The sequence below is a fragment of the Phragmites australis genome, chromosome 18, assembly GCF_958298935.1.
Source record: "Phragmites australis chromosome 18, lpPhrAust1.1, whole genome shotgun sequence".
NCBI lineage: Eukaryota > Viridiplantae > Streptophyta > Magnoliopsida > Poales > Poaceae > Phragmites > Phragmites australis.
In genome coordinates, this window is record NC_084938.1 from 25,165,214 (window position 1) to 25,184,122 (window position 18,909).

The 18,909-nt window shown below is 46.0% G+C and overlaps 3 protein-coding genes and 1 pseudogene across 3 annotated transcripts; 3 read left to right on the forward strand and 1 right to left on the reverse strand.

The window, feature by feature from the left end:
• The first annotated feature begins 601 nt into the window (after window positions 1-601).
• Window positions 602-1,313, forward strand: LOC133899045 (uncharacterized). The gene has a single exon (XM_062339946.1). The coding sequence runs from the start codon at window positions 696-698 to the stop codon at window positions 1,116-1,118; it is 423 nt and encodes a 140-aa protein (XP_062195930.1). The 5' UTR covers window positions 602-695; the 3' UTR covers window positions 1,119-1,313.
• A 2,262-nt stretch (window positions 1,314-3,575) lies between these two features.
• LOC133898629 (uncharacterized) lies at window positions 3,576-4,475 on the reverse strand. The gene has a single exon (XM_062339315.1). It carries the CDS (start codon window positions 4,425-4,427, stop codon window positions 3,576-3,578), a length of 852 nt encoding a protein of 283 aa, XP_062195299.1. The 5' UTR covers window positions 4,428-4,475.
• Window positions 4,476-9,935: 5,460 nt separating this feature from the next.
• Window positions 9,936-12,661, forward strand: LOC133898630 (wall-associated receptor kinase 3-like; annotated as a pseudogene).
• A 1,004-nt stretch (window positions 12,662-13,665) lies between these two features.
• On the forward strand, window positions 13,666-14,445 carry LOC133898386 (uncharacterized). The gene has a single exon (XM_062339064.1). The coding sequence runs from the start codon at window positions 13,759-13,761 to the stop codon at window positions 14,179-14,181; it is 423 nt and encodes a 140-aa protein (XP_062195048.1). The 5' UTR covers window positions 13,666-13,758; the 3' UTR covers window positions 14,182-14,445.
• The last annotated feature ends 4,464 nt before the right edge of the window (window positions 14,446-18,909 follow it).

Genomic DNA, 18,909 nt, shown 5'->3' on the forward strand with positions numbered 1-18,909 from the left:
TAATGTTTGTCGTACGTCAGAGATGATGGTTATGTAGATTTTCATCTCACATGAATGGAGATTTAAAATAACCTAATAATTTCTCCTATCTGAGCTATATGGGCGTCTCTTGATGTTATGTTATGTCAAAAGATTTCTTGCATCACGTTTGTGTGATGATATAAACTTCATGTCTGTATTTTGTAATAAGTAACGGTCTAGTGTCTCGAGGGAAGCAGAAACAGGGATATAATTCCATTGTTTAAAATATCTCGCAGGACCCCACGGTCTCTCCGTCTCTGGCAACCCTGAGTTGTTGACCCATGCCAACGCCGCCGTGCGTTCCACTGCAAAGTGCAAACGCGGTCTTCGAAGCCGTTGGTGTCGGACCGCCCAACCGGGCACCGACTCCGCATATGCCGCGGGCGCGCATTTTCCATCCCGCGTCCCGCCCAAAAGATACGAACTTCGCGTGGTTACCAAGCACCAACGGCAACACGCGCCCACAGCATCTTACCGACGTCAAAATCCTTGGGCCCAACCCCAACCCAGCCCGTCAACAAAAACCGTAGGCCCAAAGGCGCCCGCCACCGCACTTGCAAGCCTATAAAAATGGCCCGACCGAGCGCCTTCGTTTCACATCAAACCAAACCAAGCCAACCTCACTCTTCCTCTCACACGAACACTTTCCAAGAACAGAGAGCGCGCGTCCGAAGATGAGCGTGGAGATCCTGGACGGGAGCACGGTCCGGAGCTTCGTGGAGGACGAACGCGCCTTCAACTCGTCGGTGGACGGCCGGTTCGCGGCGCTGGACGCCGACCGCGACGGCCTGCTCTCGTACGCGGAGATGGCCGGGGAGCTGATGAGCCTGCGGGTGCTCGAGAAGCACTTCGGCGTGGACGAGGCCGCCGTGGGCGCCGACGAGCTCGCGGGGCTGTACCGCGGCCTGTTCGCGCTGTTCGACAGGGACGGCAGTGGCAAGGTGGACCAGCAAGAGTTCCGGGCGGAGATGAGGGAGGTGATGCTCGCGGTGGCCAACGGGCTCGGCTTCCTGCCCGTGCAGATGGTCGTCGAGGAAGGCAGCTTCCTTAAGGTGGCCGTCGACAGGGAGCTCGGCGAGCTCGCGAAAGCTGCCTAAAGTTCACGGTCTACTGCTTGTTTGAAGAGATTTTGATGTGTTTCCTATTCATAACTGCAATTTTGCACGGAGCTATATCCGGGAATGGAGCCAGGATTATGTCACAACTCGAGCATGATTAGTGCGTTCTAGAGCAACTTCTTTGTATTTTCATTTCTTTTGATTTTTTTTTCCAATGAAATTTGCATGAGTTCATACGATGAAAACTATAGATCATATGTGTAATGCAACTCGAAAGACTAAATCTAGACAAGTCTCACGCCCTACTGCCGTACATATAGCCGAAGAAAACTCTGGATTCTATGGTTTTCATCACATAAAACGATGACTATTTATAAGATGACTTATTTTCCTTTAAGCACGAGGCACAATTTTCATTTATATAAACATTTGGTAAGAAACATAGTTGATATATAGTAAATGGAAGCTATGATACAGATACGGTGTTGAATTTAAAGGTGCGCTTTAAAAAATGCACTCTTTAGTACTCCGAAGAATACGGAACCGAAGTACCACAGCCAGTTCCGCCCAAGTCCATAGCCTCCTCTTAGGCCATCTCCAACAGAAACTCTAAAAATCCATACCCTATAACACTATTACAGCATCCTCTATCACTATTACAGCCTCTTCTATTTTTTTCATCTCCAACAGACATCCTATTTCCTACCTTACATTACTCTCTTCCTCCCTTCGGGACCACACGCATACTCAGTCTACAGGGTTACGGGAGCCTCAAAACCAACGGCAAATTTGCCGGCTGCCTAGTGCTACAGTCGTGCGTCTGCATCACTGTAGAAGCGGATGCCTCTTCCGCTGGAGCCGAATGCAGCAGCTGGAAACGGCAAAATTGGAACTACAGGGATGCGGCTTGGATTTCCGGCTCCCGTTGGAATTGGCCTTAATCGTCGCCGACACTGTCGCTGAAAAGACCACTAGAGGCCGAATCTCAACAAGAACCAGCGGTAATCGACTAGAATTTTGTTAATTTCCAGGCTTGTTAAGATTAGGAAAATCACGGCCAGTGAGCCCGTTTTGTATCATTGTATGCTGCGTTTACTTCCCAGCCTCCCAGGTCGCAGATCCTTCGTCAACACGAGCAAACTTCTCCAAATGTAAGCCCTAAAGAGTCGGTGATGTTTATACTAGTATTAAAAAGTGTATTCTATCTCATTGGAAAAGGACAATACGGTACTGTACTTCTGTGCTCCTGCTGAAACTTCTCTCATTTTTGTTGTCTTCAGATGAGGGAACAGAGGCCCTGCCGGCCGGCCGGTTCGGTGGAGAATGAAAAATATCAGGGTTTATTCCATTTTGTTGAAGTGGTGTCCAAGTTACAAAACGTATCAAGCAAGATTAAAAGATTTTTGCAGCGCTCACGCTTGTAAAAACGTTTCCCCCTATCGGGCATTCAACTTAATCGAAATCTGTTCAGGTAGTGGGGCTCCGTTGATTCGTCGAGAAAAGGATTAAAATATTTTTATTTCAAACTGTTTACTTGGTTATCATAGTTAACTTTGAACTTAATCTTGTCAAATGAGAGGAAAAGTCACAGTAACAAATAGCGAAAAACTTCACATTAAAACACCTATAGGCTAATCCCCTTTTGCTCGCCCTCTTTCTGCTATATTCTTATCTTGCCGTTGAAAGATCAAACTTATATTCATAAATTTAGAAGCTGTTTGGTAGAGCTCTGATTCTGTGGTGAGAGTGATTCTGTGTTGAAACTAGGGTGGAAGTGATTCTGTGGTGGAAGTGATTCTATTTGTAAAATCGTTTGGTATGTTAGTGGTGGAAGTGATTCCTGAGATAATATTGTGTTGAAATCGAGAAGAATCAGTCAGGAATCAGGTGAAAGCTAGTTTTTTCAGCTCCCACCTCGCTATACAAAACGGGAAGTGATTCTCGCGCGGAATCACTCCCCAACCAGCCCGTTTAGTAGCGCTACGAGCGATTCCAACACGGAATCAGCTCCCAAAGCTCTACCAAACGAGACCTTATTACATTATCTCAATCAATTGAGTTTAAGATCAAGTGGAATCTTCCCCGCCGTTGCTTCCTCAAAAATAATCGCAAAAATTCCACTGTAAGAACACCTACTACGTGCTCGAACTGCAACGTAGCAATTGCCACATAGTTTTGTACCACCTTTTTTTTTTTTGAAAGCACAGGGACTGTATTACTCAACTTGTGCAGGAATCTCACCTGCAACTATTACAGATACACACCCTGGTACCTCAAATTCCCAAGAGCACAAAGGGTTTACATCATTACTTACTCCAAATTTAGCTAGCTGATGCGCAGCGGCGTTACAAAGACGATTACAGTGCTGGATTTTGCACTTTTGGAAGCAGGTGTTCATCAAAAATTTTACCTCTTGGACGGTGACTGCCATAGCCGAAGCATCTGTACTTCTTCCTTGAAGTGTCTGAACAAGCACCACGGCATCGGATTCTATAACTAATTACCAATTCCCAGTTGATTAGCCAGACTAATAGCTTCTCGAACCGCATGTAGCTCCGCTGTGAATGCATCTCCAACATTCTGAACTTTCCCTGCTCTTGCTGCTATGATCTGACCAGAAGCTTCTCTTATGATAACACCCCAGCCACCAAAGTCATTTCCCACAGTGTAAGCTCCATCCACATTAGCTTTAAGTTGATCTTGCTGAGGTGGTTTCCACTTTGGGACAGGCTTAAGGATAACTGACTTCTCCGGCTTGAAAAGGTTCAAGTATTCCTTCGTGTAGCTTTGAACTCTGAATACTATATTTTCAGTAGAGCAGGCTGGGTCACCCTCTCTGATCTTGTTTCGATTTTCCCACCACATCCACCACATCACCACGATGAGCATGTATTGTTTCACTGGCAGGCACCAGATTTTGTGAATCACATCAGAGGCTGAGCTGCAAGCTTCTAAATCTCTTCTTACTGTCTCCAAGTTGAGCAATCTCCAGCATTGTCTCACTCTTTTGCATTTTATAAACAAGTGAGCTCCATCTTCATCAAGCCTATGGCATAGGAAGCATCTGGTGTCCTCAATATTGACCCTTTTTCTCTTCAAGTTCATGTTCACTGGAAGGCTGTTATGAGTCACCCTCCAAATGAACATTTTGATTTTACTAGGACACGGGAGTGACCAAATATTGAGCCAAAAACGATCCCCTGAGTTTTGTAAATTTCCTATAGAGTTATAGCTGGACTCGGCATCTCTCATATACTCTCTCTCTGAAATTTTCACATGCAGTTTATAAGCTGACTTCACTGAGAAGATCCCTTTGGGGTCAAAGTGCCAGGCCGGAAAGTCCTCCATCCCCTCGCACAGTGGGATCTTGGCTATCAGTTTAGCATCAATTTCACAGAAAGTTTGGTGGAGCAAACCTTGGTCCCACTGGCCAGTGTACGGGTCGATCAACTCGGACACTCTAGTGAGCAGGGATCCTCTTCTTTGTGATACTACTCTCCGTGACCATTCTTTTGGCACCCAAGGATCATGCCAAATATTGATAGTGCTTCCAGTACCAACTCGCCAAATCAGGCCTTCCCGAATGAGCTCAACTCCATACAGGATACTTCTCCATGTGTAGGAAATGCCCTGTTTTGTTCTTGCATCTAGCAAATTGCCATCTGAAAAATATTTTGCCTTTAAGATTGTACTGCACAGACTATCCGGGTTCAGCAAGAGTCTCCATGCTTGCCGGGCTAACAAAGCTATGTTGAAGCTATGGAGGTCCCTAAAACCCAGGCCTCCCTTCCCTTTTGGTTTTCTCAACTTTTCCCAGCTTAGCCAATGAATTTTGTTTTCCTTATCTTGTTGGCTCCACCAAAAATTGCAAATCATCTTGATCAACTCGTCACAGAAACTCCTAGTAAGATAGAAACACGACATTGCACATGTAGGGATCGTCTGTGCAACTGCCTTAATCAGTATCTCCTTTCCAGCTTTAGAGAGAAGCTTTTCCTTCCATCCCTGTATACAGGTCCAGGTCCTATCCTTCAAGTAAGTAAACTCTTTTGTTCTTGACTTTCCGATATAAATAGGTAAACCCAAATATTTTTCAGTGTGGGCCACATTTACAATGTTCAGCACTTCCTGTACCTCGGCTTTCATCACTTCATTTGTGTTAGGACTAAACATGATCGAAGATTTCTCGAAGTTTACACTCTGCCCAGAGCAGTCCTCATAAAGCTCTAGGATTCCTTTCAGAGTATCAGCCTCAGTGGTCCGAGCTTTCATCATCAAGAGCGAGTCATCCGCAAAAAATAGGTGATTTACAGTAGGTGCCTGGGAACAAACTTTGATCCCTGAGATGCTTCCATTTCTATCAGCTTTGTGGAGAAGAGCAGAGAATGCTTCCGCACATATCATGAACAAGTAGGGGGAGAGGGGGTCACCCTGACGAAGCCCCCTCGATGGAATAAAAATTTCGCTGAATTCTTCATTCACCTTGATCTGGTACCTTGTTGTAGTAACACAATGCATGATCAGATCAACCCACCTGCTGGAAAAACCAAATTTCGACATCATGGCCTACAAGAAATCCCATTCAATCCTATCATAAGCCTTACTCATGTCAATCTTGACTACAGCTAACCCGTCACGGCCAGTTCTCTTATTCTATAAGAAATGCGTGACCTCATAAGCCATCAACACATTATCCGTTATCATCCGGCCCAGTACAAATGCGCTTTGATTTTGTGAGATCACATTCGGTAGCACCAATTTCAGGCGATTAGCAAGAACCTTGCTGACAATTTTGTAGAGTACATTGCATAAGCTTATAGGCCTCAGATCCTTGATACGTGCTGGGTTCTTTACCTTGGGTATTAAGACAACGGTAGTATCATTCCAGCCAACTGGTATATCTCCTCCGTTCAGTATAGTCATTACTTCTTTTATAATCTGTTCTCCCATCATCTCCCAGTACCGCTTGTACACAACCGATGGCATGCCATCTGGACCCGGAGCCTTAAGGTCGCCGATGCTATCAAGAGCCTCCCTTATTTCGTCAGCTCTGAATTCTGCTGTTAAGGTTTCGTTCATAGGTGTAGTCACCTTGCACTCCACGTCCTGTAACAGCTCTGCAGTGCGTGTTCCTGCATTAGAGCTAAAAAGCTCCATGAAATAGGATGAGATATAGTTTGTAAGGCCCGCTCCCTCCTCAACCCATGTTCCATTCTCTTTTCTCAACTTTTTTATACGGTTTGCCTTCCTTCTAGCCGAGGCATATGCGTGATGGAATTTGGTGTTTCTGTCGCCATATTTCAGCCAAGGAACATGAGATCTCTGCTTCCATTGTATGTGCAGCATTTCCTCCAACTTCTCCAGTCGGCATCTAATCACCGCTTCCCTGTGCACTTTCTCCACTGAGATAGGTTCCCTCATACATTTTCAAGCTCCTTTTGCAGTGTTTTAATTCTCCTCTCCAAATCCCCAAGAACATGATCATTCCAATATTGAAGATCAGTGGCGACATTATTGAGTGCTTCACTAATGGGTATAGCTCCAGCCTCCATTGAGGTTTTCCACGCGCCTTCTACGACGTCTTTGCACCCTTCTTCTATCAGCCACTTCGCTTCAAAATGAAAGCCCCCCGCCCTCCGTTGTTTGCGAACCAAATGTTCATCAGCAGTACTTACTATCACTGGGCGATGATCCGAGTGTCTTGGGCCACCATTAGCTACATGAAGACCGGGGTACAGATTACACCATTCCAAATTCCCAGTCGCCCTGTCTAGTCTTTCGGATATGTAGTGTTGTGCCTCATGACAGTGATTTCTCCACGTGAATTTATCCCCCTCAAAACCCAAGTCCACCAGTTAACAAAACATTAAAGCATCACGGAAATGGTCCATGCAAATCTGGGGTCTAGTCGTTCCCCCTTCCTTTTCCTCTTCGCACAAGATTTCATTGAAATCACCGAGGCATAACCAAGGCAGATTCTGCTGATGTTGGTGCTTGAGAGTACGGAGTAGCCTCCATGTTTGTTCCTTATGATCAATGTGAGATTCACCATACATTCCCGTCAGCCTCCATTCCATTCCATCCTTGTCAACCACATCTACATCGATGTGCATACGCCCGAGAGAACGCAACGACACCTTTATTCCTGTGCGCCAAAAAAGCGCTATACCTCCACTCCGCCCCACAACATTGTTCACCACCATGTTGGTCAGGCCGAGTTGCCACCGAAATTGATCCATCTTTCGCTGCGGGAGTTTAGTTTCCGCAAGAAAGAGGATATCGGGATCCTCCTTCCTCTTGAGATCCAAGAGGCCTCGAACTGCCAGGCCATTCCGGAGTCCCCGGCAGTTCCAACTTATAATCTTCATTGGTTCCGGCGAGGCTGCATCTGCAGCCCCGCCAATGGGTTTATATTTGTCATGGCGATATTATCCCTAATCACTTCACTGTCCATCCTAGCCCTCTTCTCCGAGGTCTGCAGCTTCTCCACCAGCGCCACCACATTCTCAGCAGCTACCAGGCTCTGTTCTTTGTGTGAATTTGAGTTGTTATCAACATCATTATAAATTGGTACTGCAGTCAGATTATGGAGAACCGCTTCATGATTTTCATCCAGTAACCTAGGATTATAACTTTCAACTTTTACCTCTGACGTATCCTGAAAACAGCGTTTCTTCTTCTTCTTTGGTGGATCTACAACAGTGATGTTGTTTGTGCCATCAGAACACCAAGGTAGACGTCTGAAATAGCCCTGTTTCTTTCCTTTCCCTACCATTATGTCTTTGTCAGGTTGGTCATTAGACTCCTCTCTATCCCGTATCTCGTCCACGAGCATAGGAGAAATATCAGTACAGATGAAGTCAGTCTCACTTTTTCTATCAGAACTTTCGGGTACATGTAACCCAATTCTGTTGTTCCTTGTATTTTCACTTTCTTTCTCATTCTTTTCTCCCTCATCTATTCCTTTCTGCAAAATACCCATGCTTGCATGATGTATCTTCTCCCTCACATCGTCATTTGTGTCCTTCATCTTTTCATTAGGAGGATTATTAATCTTTTCGTCAAGTAAACTCAAAGGATGCTTCCTCCAAGATGAAACTTCATTTCTCCTCTCATCATTTACATTCGATCGTTCCAGGTACATAGGAATACGACCTTTTGTTCCCTCTGAAGATTTCTTCATAGCAGGTATTATACGCGGTTTAAGATCATATGGCCGTTCTTTACTTCTCCAATTCCCCGTCGAGCAATTTCTATCAATATGACCTATTATACCACAAAGATGACAAAACTCCGGCACAAATTCATACTCAAATGGACACCATCGCTCAAGGCCATGCTCATTCACCTCCATCATTACCCCCTGGAGAATTGGTTTGCGAATATCAAGGTGTACTTTGATTCGCAAATATGGTCCACTTGCCGACTCATCCACATCCAGACATTGACCTACTTTGTCACCAATTTGGATTCCCATTTGACGATCTATGAACCCCATAGGAATTTTAGTGACTCTGATCCAGATGGGAATAAAATTAAAATCGACTTCATCAATTAACCTGTTTTCTTCATATGCAGCTAATACCAGAAGTTCATGGCCATGACCAACAAACCAAGGTCCATCATTCATCGCATGAGACTGACCATCCGGATCATTAAAATGTATGAGGAATCTATTAGCCCCCATATCCTTGCAAAGCAATCCTTTGGACGGGCACCAGATGCGGCCAAGAGGTTGAGTGATCGCAATAGGATTCACATGTTTATCAGTAAAAATTTTTGCCACAGCATGCCACTTTATACTTCCCATACCTCTGTTGCTGCTATTCCTGAAACTGATGCAAGATTTCTCAGCCTCTGACAGCTTCAAACCCCGCATCATTCCGTTAAGTTCAACATCTTGGTCTCCCATTTTCAAATTCAGAGCCGAACAGAATCGAGAGGAAGGGCCTTCTTACCAGGTTCTTTTCTGTTTCGATTCAAGATTTCGTAAGTACTCGTATGTACAGCAGACACTTGACGATTGTGTAGTAAGATTGGTACTGGAAGCCTCCCCAACTATTCCTTTATCTATAGAAGAACCTTTTTTTACTCTTTTTTGAGATAAGAACCTCTATTTTTTTCGCTATTTTCTCTTTTTTTTTCTTTTTTTCTTTTTTCTTTTTTTCCTGAAGGTGATGAAGAAAGATGCAGTTGTCAAAGGCAGGGAGAGAGAGGAGTCGCAGATGCTGGAGAAGATGGATTTACAGTAGTGATGACGGCGAGGAATACTTGCTGCGGTACCAGATGCGGGCCCGAGAGTCAGAGGAGTCTGAATCACAGCACTAGAGCAAGCAGGAGGTGGATTTGAAGGCAAGGAGACTGAATCGATTCGGCGGCGGCATCAGATGAGGACGAACTCCGACAACGGAGACGAGAAAGTCCGAGTCGCCTGGAAGGCGCCGGACACAAACGCTCAAAAAGGAGCGACCTAGAGATTTCGTTATTGCCAGCTAGTTTTGTACCACCTTAAGTATGGAACATAGTAAGGTGCCCAAACCCGGATGATATCATCTGTGTGCGACGAGTACGCTGCATGTTCTTTCGACACATGGAGCATATGGAATTTCCTGTATAATCACACTGTCACTTACGCGCAACATCAGCATTCAGCAAAGTAAATGGTCTTTGTTGAGAGGGACCTTATTAAAAAAAAAAAGGCAAGCATCAGCTGGCGCGGCCGGCCGGCAGGCCATGGCCCAAACTGCCCTTGCCATTTCACCCTTCCCGATCGCCGACGGGCCACAGCACTATATCATGACTGCCTGGCTGCCTTTGAGCTGAACACTACATGCATACTGCCCTGGCTAGGACACGATGCATACTCTCATTGTAGCAGTGGCTTCTGTGCTGCTGCTGGAGAAGCAGCTTGCGACGATCACCGTAGCAGCTGCAGCAGCGAACATCACGTTGCCTGGCTGCCAGAGCAAATGTGGCGACCTGGACATCCCTTACCCCTTTGGGACCACTGCCGGCTGCTACCGGCCAGGCTTCTTGGTGACCTGCAACCTCAGGCCCGGCGCCGGCATGCCTCAAAAGTTGATGCTGGGGAGCGACGGGCCGGTGGTGGTGGAGATATCCGTGCTGAACAGCACAGTGCGCATCCGCAGCGAGGTGTGGTTCTTCAGCGTCCGCAACACGAGCATGACGCGGCTCGCCGTCATTCCCCGCCGGCGGGCCGTACGTGCTGCCCACGAAGCGGAGCCGCCTCGTCCACATCGGCTGCGGCTTCCGCGCCTCTTCGTGGACCACGATAGGAGTGCGCGCGTTCAACACGTGCTCTTCGTCCTGTCGGAAAGACGACCGGCGGAAGATTCGTGCCGACCGGTGCAACGGCATCGGCTGCTGCGGGGCGCGCATCCCGGGGGTCGGCCTCACTTCGTTCCGTACCCAATTCAGTTGGAATCTTACGGAAGGGAGCATTTCACCGTGGATTACGAACGACGCGAGCGTGTTCGCGGTGGAGAGCGAGTGGTGGGTTGACAGGATGAACGTGTGCATGCTCAATATGTCTCTGCTCGCCTTCGAGCGCGCCAGTGCAATGGTGATCCCGGCCATCACTTTTTGTATAAAGAGTGTTCTATTTCATTAAGCTAATAAAAATAGAGTAGTGCTATTTATCTGTCGACAGATTTTTAGATGAAATTAGTTGAATTCCTCACCTCAGGATTGACGAAGAAATTTGTGAACTCCCCAAACTCCATGAACTTCGGCGAGCTCCATTAACTCCGGCGAAGTTAGAGTTTTGGATTGGGGTTGAGGGTTTGGGTTTCAGGGGATTTAGGGTCTCTGGCTGTAGATGATGCTCCAGGGAAGATCGCCAGCCTGACAGTGGCTATGGGCGGGATGGCGAGGCGGCGAGGGTGCCGCCCACCGTGAGTGGCGGAGGACCGACGGTAGGCCAGTGATGGTGGTAGAGGCGTCGGGGATGTAGTGGTTAGCGACGGACGATGATGGAGGACGACGGCTCCAGTGGTAAGGGTGCCACCAGAGCCGAACGAGGAGGCGGTGATGGCAATGAAGCATGGGGAGGAGTTGCACCGGGAAGAGAGATTGGCAGAGGAAGGAGTGGGCCACGCTGATATCAGAGACAATGTTGGCGAGGCAAAGGGCGGTGGTGCGTGGGGTGGGTGCAATGCTTGGGTGAAGTCGAGGGTGAGTTGGACGGTGTGTTCGACTGAGGAGAACATAGTATAAGAGATAAGACAAGACGTATCTGATCCGTTGGATTTTGATCCAATGGTCATAAATTCTACAGATTTAAAATGTAATTTTTTATTACCAAACAACTAAATAGACTCATAATAATATCCTGGTCTCTTCATCTTGCAAAATTAGTAATAAATAAATAGGCTTATCTTAAAAATTAATTAAGGCTAATTCATTTCTACAGGGATAATATTTGCTATGGGGGCTGGCATTGGTATGTGCCTTTTGTTCTTGGTTCTAGCTACCATCTTTGCCACCAAAAAACTCAAGGATCAAAAGGCCAAGAAAATGAGGCAATACTTTTTCAAGCAAAACAGAGGGTTGTTGCTCCAACAATTAGTAGATAAAGACATCGCTGATCGGATGTTTTTTAGTTTAGAAAAGCTTGAGAAGGCTCAAACAAGTTTGACAAAGCTCTCATCTTAGGTGGTGGAGGGCATGGTACGGTATATGAAGGCATACTCTCAAACCAAAAGGTTGTTGCTATTAAAAAGTCCAAACTTGTGGTTCAAAATGAAATTGATGGCTTCATCAACGAGGTTGCTATCCTTTCTCAAATCAATCACCAGAACGTGGTGAAACTTTTTGGATGTTGTCTTGAGACAGAAGTTCCACTATTAGTCAATGAGTTTATTCCAAACTGGACACTTTATGCTCATCTCCATGTTGGTAGCCCACTATCTCTTCCATGGAAAGACCGTTTGTAAATCGCCTCTGAAGTTGCTAGTTCTTTGGCCTATCTTCACTCTGCGGCTTCGATTTCCATAGTGCATAGAGACATCAAGACAAGTAACATGTTGCTTGATGATCGCTTAACAGCAAAAGTGTCAGACTTCGGGGCATCTAGAGGCATCACTATTGATAAATCTGGAGTAACAACAGCCATTCAAGGAACTTACGGGTATCTTGACCCTGAGTATTTCTACACAAAACGGTTGACTGAAAAAAGCGATGTCTACAGCTATGGTGTCATGCTTGTGGAGCTATTGACTCGGAAGAAGCAAATTGTTGAAATGTCACAGGATGGTGTTAGTCTAGTAGCACACTTCATGCTGCTACTGTCTGAAGATAGGCTAAGAGAGATACTAGATGCGCAAGGAAGGGGAACATGAGGCCAAGGAAGTGGCAGCAACAGCAGCGTTGTGCTTGCAAATTAAGGGCGACGAAATCAGAGTTTAAACAAGTTGCAGAACAATCCAGAAGTGCTGGAAACTTCAATAGGACCAAATAACACAATATTTCAAGGATACGAGGCTGTAGTAGATGACAACAACAACACCAGGCGGTATAGTATGGAAAGAGAAATGTTGTTATCAGCAACCTTGCCACGATAATCTTGGACACATCAGAAGTAAAAGTGACTAGTTTGTCCCTCAGGCTTGCCGAAATTCGTCGCGCTAATATAAGCATTTGGAACTACCATGCACTATGTATTCTAGATTCTCTGCATCCGAGGCTTGTGTTTGCAAAATTAGTCGCAACATATACGTTGGGTATATGTACAGTCCTCTTAGTGAACCCTGTAAAACTGTTTGATGTACAATATTGTTCATATATGATGTAAATTTGTTTGGTCGATCCTACACGGTTCGATTTTACTACCAAATTCCGAAAATGTCTTATAGAGGAAATTCAAGCTAAGCGTTGCGCTCTGATCTTGACAACCTTCGGCTCAGGTCTTGCATAACTTCAGAAATGTGTGCTCACGTGGACCATGGATGCATGCTAGTGTTGTGGATAATAACCCCATATTTCTCCATATTCCAAAAACTGTTTCACATATTCTGCGGTTTTATTTTTTAGATAGGACGTCTGTAGATTCTAAGGAGAAGGGGAACACTCACTCAGTCGCACTGTGCCCAACAGATGCAAACTTGGCCACACGGACAATCTCTAGTTGCAGGCTTTCAGCTGCCGGATTTCACAGCCGAAGGTCAACTAAAGCCAGCAGAAAGGCCATTGTTTGCCTTTAGGCATGAGTACACGACGGCCCCGGCAAGCCATTGTTTGCCTTTAGGCATGGTTCGCGGTGCCAGCTCTCGGCCTCTCGAACGACCCACGGTCTCTGCCGACCCTGCAGAGTGTAAATGCCGTCCGACTTCAAAGACCTTGGTGTCGGACCGCCCAACCGGCACCAAGTCGGCAACTGCCGTGCATTCTCCATCGACGAGAACTTCGCGTGGTTCCCAAGAACCAACGGCAACACGCGCCCACAGCATCTTACCGACGACGTCAAACCCGTCGGCCCAACCCAACCCTTCAAAAACAAAAAAACGTAGGCCCAAACGCGTCCTCCAGCGCACTCGACAGCGGCCAGCCTATAAAACTGGCCCGACCGACCGCCTCGGCATCTCATCAAACCAAACCAAGACAACCTTCACTTTTCCACTCACACAAACACGTCCCGAGAACACACACAGCGCGTCCGAAGATGAGCGTGGAGATACTGGACGGGAGCACGGTCCGGAGCTTCGTGGAGGACGAGCGCGCCTTCAACTCGTCGGTGGACGGCCGGTTCGCGGCGCTGGACGCCGACCGCGACGGCCTGCTCTCCTACGCGGAGATGGCCGGGGAGCTGATGAGCCTGCGGGTGCTCGAGAAGCACTTCGGCGTGGACGAGGCCGCCGTGGGCGCCGACGAGCTCGCGGGGCTGTACCGCGGCCTGTTCGCGCGGTTCGACAGGGACGGCAGCGGCAAGGTGGACCAGCAAGAGTTCCGGGCGGAGATGAGGGAGGTGATGCTCGCGGTGGCCAACGGGCTCGGCTTCCTGCCCGTGCAGATGGTCGTCGAGGAAGGCAGCTTCCTTAAGGTGGCCGTCGACAGGGAGCTCGGCCAGCTCGCGAAAGCTGCCTAAAGTTCACGGTCTACTGCTTGTTTGAAGAGATTTTGATGTGTTTCCTATTCATAACTGCAATTTTGCACTGAGCTATATCCGGGATTGGAACCAGGATTATGTCACAACTCGAGCGTGATTAGTGCGTTCTAGAGCAACTTCTTTGTATTTTCATTTCTTTTGATTTTTTTCTAATGAAATTTGCATGAGTTCATATGATGAAAACTATAGATCATATGTGTAATGCAACTCGAAAGACTAAATCTAGACAAGTCTCACGCCCTACTGCCCTACATATAGCCGAAGAAAACTCTGGATTCTATGGTTTTCATCACATAAAACGATGACTATTTATAAGATGACTTATTTTCCTTTAAGCACGAGGCACAATTTTCATTTATATAAACATTTGGTAAGAAACACAGTTGATATATAGTAAATGGAAGCTATGATACAGATACGGTGTTGAATTTAAAGGTGCGCTTTAAAAAATGCACTCTTTAGTACTCCGAAGAATACGGAGCCTCCTCTTAATCGTCGCCGACACTGTCGCTGAAAAGACCACTAGAGGCCGAATCTCAACAAGAACCAGCGGTACTCGACTAGAATTTTGTTAATTTCCAGGCTTGTGAACATTAGGAAAATCACGGCCTGAATAACATTCAGTGAGCCCTTTTTGTATCATTGTATGCTGCGTTTACTTCCCAGCCTGCCAGGTCGCAGATCCTTCGTCAACACGAGCAAACTTCTCCAAATGTAAGCCCTAAAGAGTCGGTGATGTTTATACTAGTATTAAAAAGTGTACTCTATCTCATTGGAAAAGGACAATACGGTACTGTACTTCTGTGCTCCTGCTGAAACTTCTCTCATTTTTGTTGTCTTCAGATGAGGGAACAGAGGCCCTGCCGGCCGGCCGGTTCGGTGGAGAATGAAAAATACCAGGGTTTATTCCATTTTGTTGAAGTGGTGTCCAAGTTACAAAACGTATCAAGCAAGATTAAAAGATTTTTGCAGCGCTCACGCTTGTAAAAACGTTTCCCCCTATCGGGCATTCAACTTAATCGAAATCTGTTCAGGTAGTGGGGCTCCGTTGATTCGTCGAGAAAAGGATTAAAATATTTTTATTTCAAACTATTTACTTGGTTATCATAGTTAACTTTGAACTTAAGCTTATCAAATGAGAGGAAAAGTCACAGGATCAAATAGTGAAAAACTTCACATTAAAACACCTAATCCCCTTTTGCTCGCCCCCTTTCTGCTATATTCTTATCCTGCCGTTGAAAGATCAAACTTATATTCACAAACTCATTACCTTATCTCAATCAATTGAGTTTAAGATCAGGTGGAATCACCCCACCGTTGCTTCCTCGAAAAAAATCGCAAAAATTCCACAATAAGAACACCTACTTCGTGCTCGAACTGCAACGTAGCAATTGCCAATTGCCACATAGTTTTGTACCCGCTTAAGTATGGAACATAGTAAGAGCAACTACAACGGTCTCCCTATTCTGCTCGCCATCTCCACTTTTAGCGACCCGATCAAAAAATCGAGCTCCAATCCACTCCCTACTCCCTTTGCTATTTTTACCACCTCGGTACTTTCCCCCCCATCGCTTGCCACATTTGGTGAGCCATGCCCACTCGCTATTGGGCGTGGGAGGAGGCCAAGGGCAGTGCACGGGTAGTCTTCGCGCCCGACGAGCGCAACGGTGGGCTGGATCCGGAGCGCGGTGACGGTCGATGAGCGCAGTGACAGGCTAGATCCAGAGCTCCCAACTCGGACACGGCCGTGAGGTCCTCCAACCGGCACGGACGAGGTCCTCCAAGCTCCGGTCGACGGAGAGGCCGAGGGCGCCATTGCTGCAGCTGTTTGGGCCCTCCTCTGAGCCACGCAGTGTTTGGGGTGGCCTGGTGCTGGAGGAGGGGCGCGGTGGAGGGGGAAATTAGGGGAGAGAGAGCTGCTACTCACAGGAAAAAAGAGGAGATGAGAGGAAGAGAGAGGGCCGGTATGTGGGACCCGTGATAAAATGGTGTATAGAGAGCTATATTTAGAGAGTGAGTTGGAGCGCGCTAAGAAATAGGAAAGCGAATTTGAATAGGAAGCTCTCTATTTAAGGGAATAGGGAGACTTAAATAAAGAGTGGGTTAGAATTACTCTAAGATGCTCAACTCTGTATGATGTCATCTGTGCGACGAGTACGCTGCATGTTCTTTCGATACATGGAGCATTTGGAATTTCTTGTATAATCACACTGTCACTTACGCGCAACATCAGCATTCAGCAAAGTAAATGGTCTTTGTCGAGAGGAAACTTATTAAAAAAAAGGCTAGCATCAACTGGCGCGGCCGGCCGGCAGGCCATGGCCCAAACTGCCCTTGCCATTTCACGCTTCCCGATCGGCCACTGGCCACAGCACTTATCATGACTGCCTGGCTGCCTTTGAGCTGAACACTACATGCATACTGCCGGTGCTTGTTTTATTTGCAGTTCACCAACATACGATAGCATTCTAATTGTGAATGACTATTTGGCTTTACGCACGGGGCGAAACAAGTTTTTTTTATATGCTTTTGAATCTAGATTAACAAACCTTTAAGCAACTATTTATAGGAGATCATGTTAGCATTCTTCCTCTTATCACTATTTGTACATAATGCTAGATCGTTAGTGCTGTCTAGGGCACTAATGTCACCAGCCAGCTACAAATAGACACTCTAAATAAGATAACCTCGGCCTCTACTTAGTAGTGACTCATATCACTTAACATCCGTCAGATATATGGACAACAGAACCACTCTTATCATTTAAAGTACTCTGTAAATAAATATCTTAAATGGTGGCTGCAACCCTGTTCATTGTTATGCAATCATGTTCAACGTTGCATCCCAAACAATCTGGTAAATAAATTGATGATTGGTACCCCTACTATGGCCAACAAAGTAATATTTACCTCTTCATGGTACTACTAACCACCTAGAAAGCAATATAACACTTCACTCATCACTCAGCGATAATAAACTGTAACATTTTCATAATTCATACTAACAAATATCAGAGTTAAATCCTCCGGCTTACTGACTTAAATTACTTCCACATTGAAATTATGTCCTTTTATTTCGTTCCATTCCAATTTAGCTACCAAAATTTGTTTCACCCTCCTAACCATACATTTTCATATATTATCAATTGTAGATATACAAGCAAAATAAATACAAACAAACCAAACATTACAGATCAAAGAATTTTCACCAATTTTCACTTTCACCCACACACAGAGGTGCGTGCAAGCCACTAGTATCCTTCCAACACGAGCAAATTTCTCCAAATATAATCCCTAAAGAGTCGGTGATGTTTGTACTAGTATTAAAAGATGTATTCTCTCTCCTTGGAAAAGGACAGTACGGTGCTGTACTTCTGTGCTCCTGCCGAAATTTCTTCATATGTTAAAGTCATCTTCAGCAGTTACCTTAAATTTTTATTCTTAAAAATACTATTACATCATCCTCTATCACTATTATAACATCTTTTATTTTTTCATATATGACGGTTACTCTATTTCCTAACTTCTGATACTCTATTTCTCTCTCCAGTCTCGCTGTGGGACTCTGTAAACAGTACTGCTACAGTTCGGTATAGTGCCCTCCAGACCCTCTGACAGACATTATAAACAGTACTGCTACATTAGTACTACAGTGTGCATACTGCTAATACTGTGCGGCACTGTAGCGCCTATGGGTAGCTGCTGGTGCCTGATTCCCAGTGCTACAGTACTTGCGGGGGTACTGTAGCACTGGATAACTACTCTGGAGTTGGCCTAATCTTCTCATTTTTGTTGTCTTCAGTTCAGATGAGGGAACAGAGGCCATGCCAGCCGGCCGGCCGGTTCGGTGGAGCATGAAAAATACCAGGATTTATTCCATTTTGTTGAAGTGATGTCTAAGTTACAAAGCGTATCAAGCAAGATTAAAAGATTTTTGCAGCGCTCGCATTTGTAAAAACGTTTCCCTCTATCGGGCATTCAACTTAATCGAAATCTGTACAAGTAGTGGGCTCCGTTGATTGGTCGAGAAAAGGATTAAAATATTTTTATTTCAAACTATTTACCTGGTTATCATAGTTAACTTCAAAGTTAATCTTATCAAATGAGAGGAAAAGTCACATGATCAAATAGCGAAAAACTTCACACTAAAACACCTATAGGCTAATCCCCTTTTGCTCGCCCCCTTTCTGCTATATTCTTATCCTGCCGTTCAAAGATCAAACTTATATTCACAAACTTATTACTTATCTCAATCAACTGAGTTTAAATCAGGTGGAATCTCCCCCGCCGTACATTCTAAGAAGAAGGGGAACTGTCAGTCAGGCGCACTGTGCCCAACAGATGCAAACTTGGCCACACGGACAATCTCTTCTGGTTGCAGCTGCAGGTTTTCACAGCCGAAGGTCAAAGAAAACTAGCAGAAAGGCCGTTGTTTGCCTTTAGAAATGAGTACACGACGGCCCCGGCAAGCCATTGTTTCGCGGTGCCAGCTCTCGGCGTCTCGAACGACCCACGCCCACGGTCTCTGCCGACCCTGAGAGCGTTCCACATTTCCACTGCAAAGTGCAAGTGCGGTCTTCAAAGACCATGGTGTCGGACCGCCGACTGCCCAACCGGCACCGACTCGGCATATGCCGCGCGCGCGCACTTTCCATCCCGCGTCACGCAAAAAGACGAGAACTTCCGCGTGGTTTCACAAGCACCAACG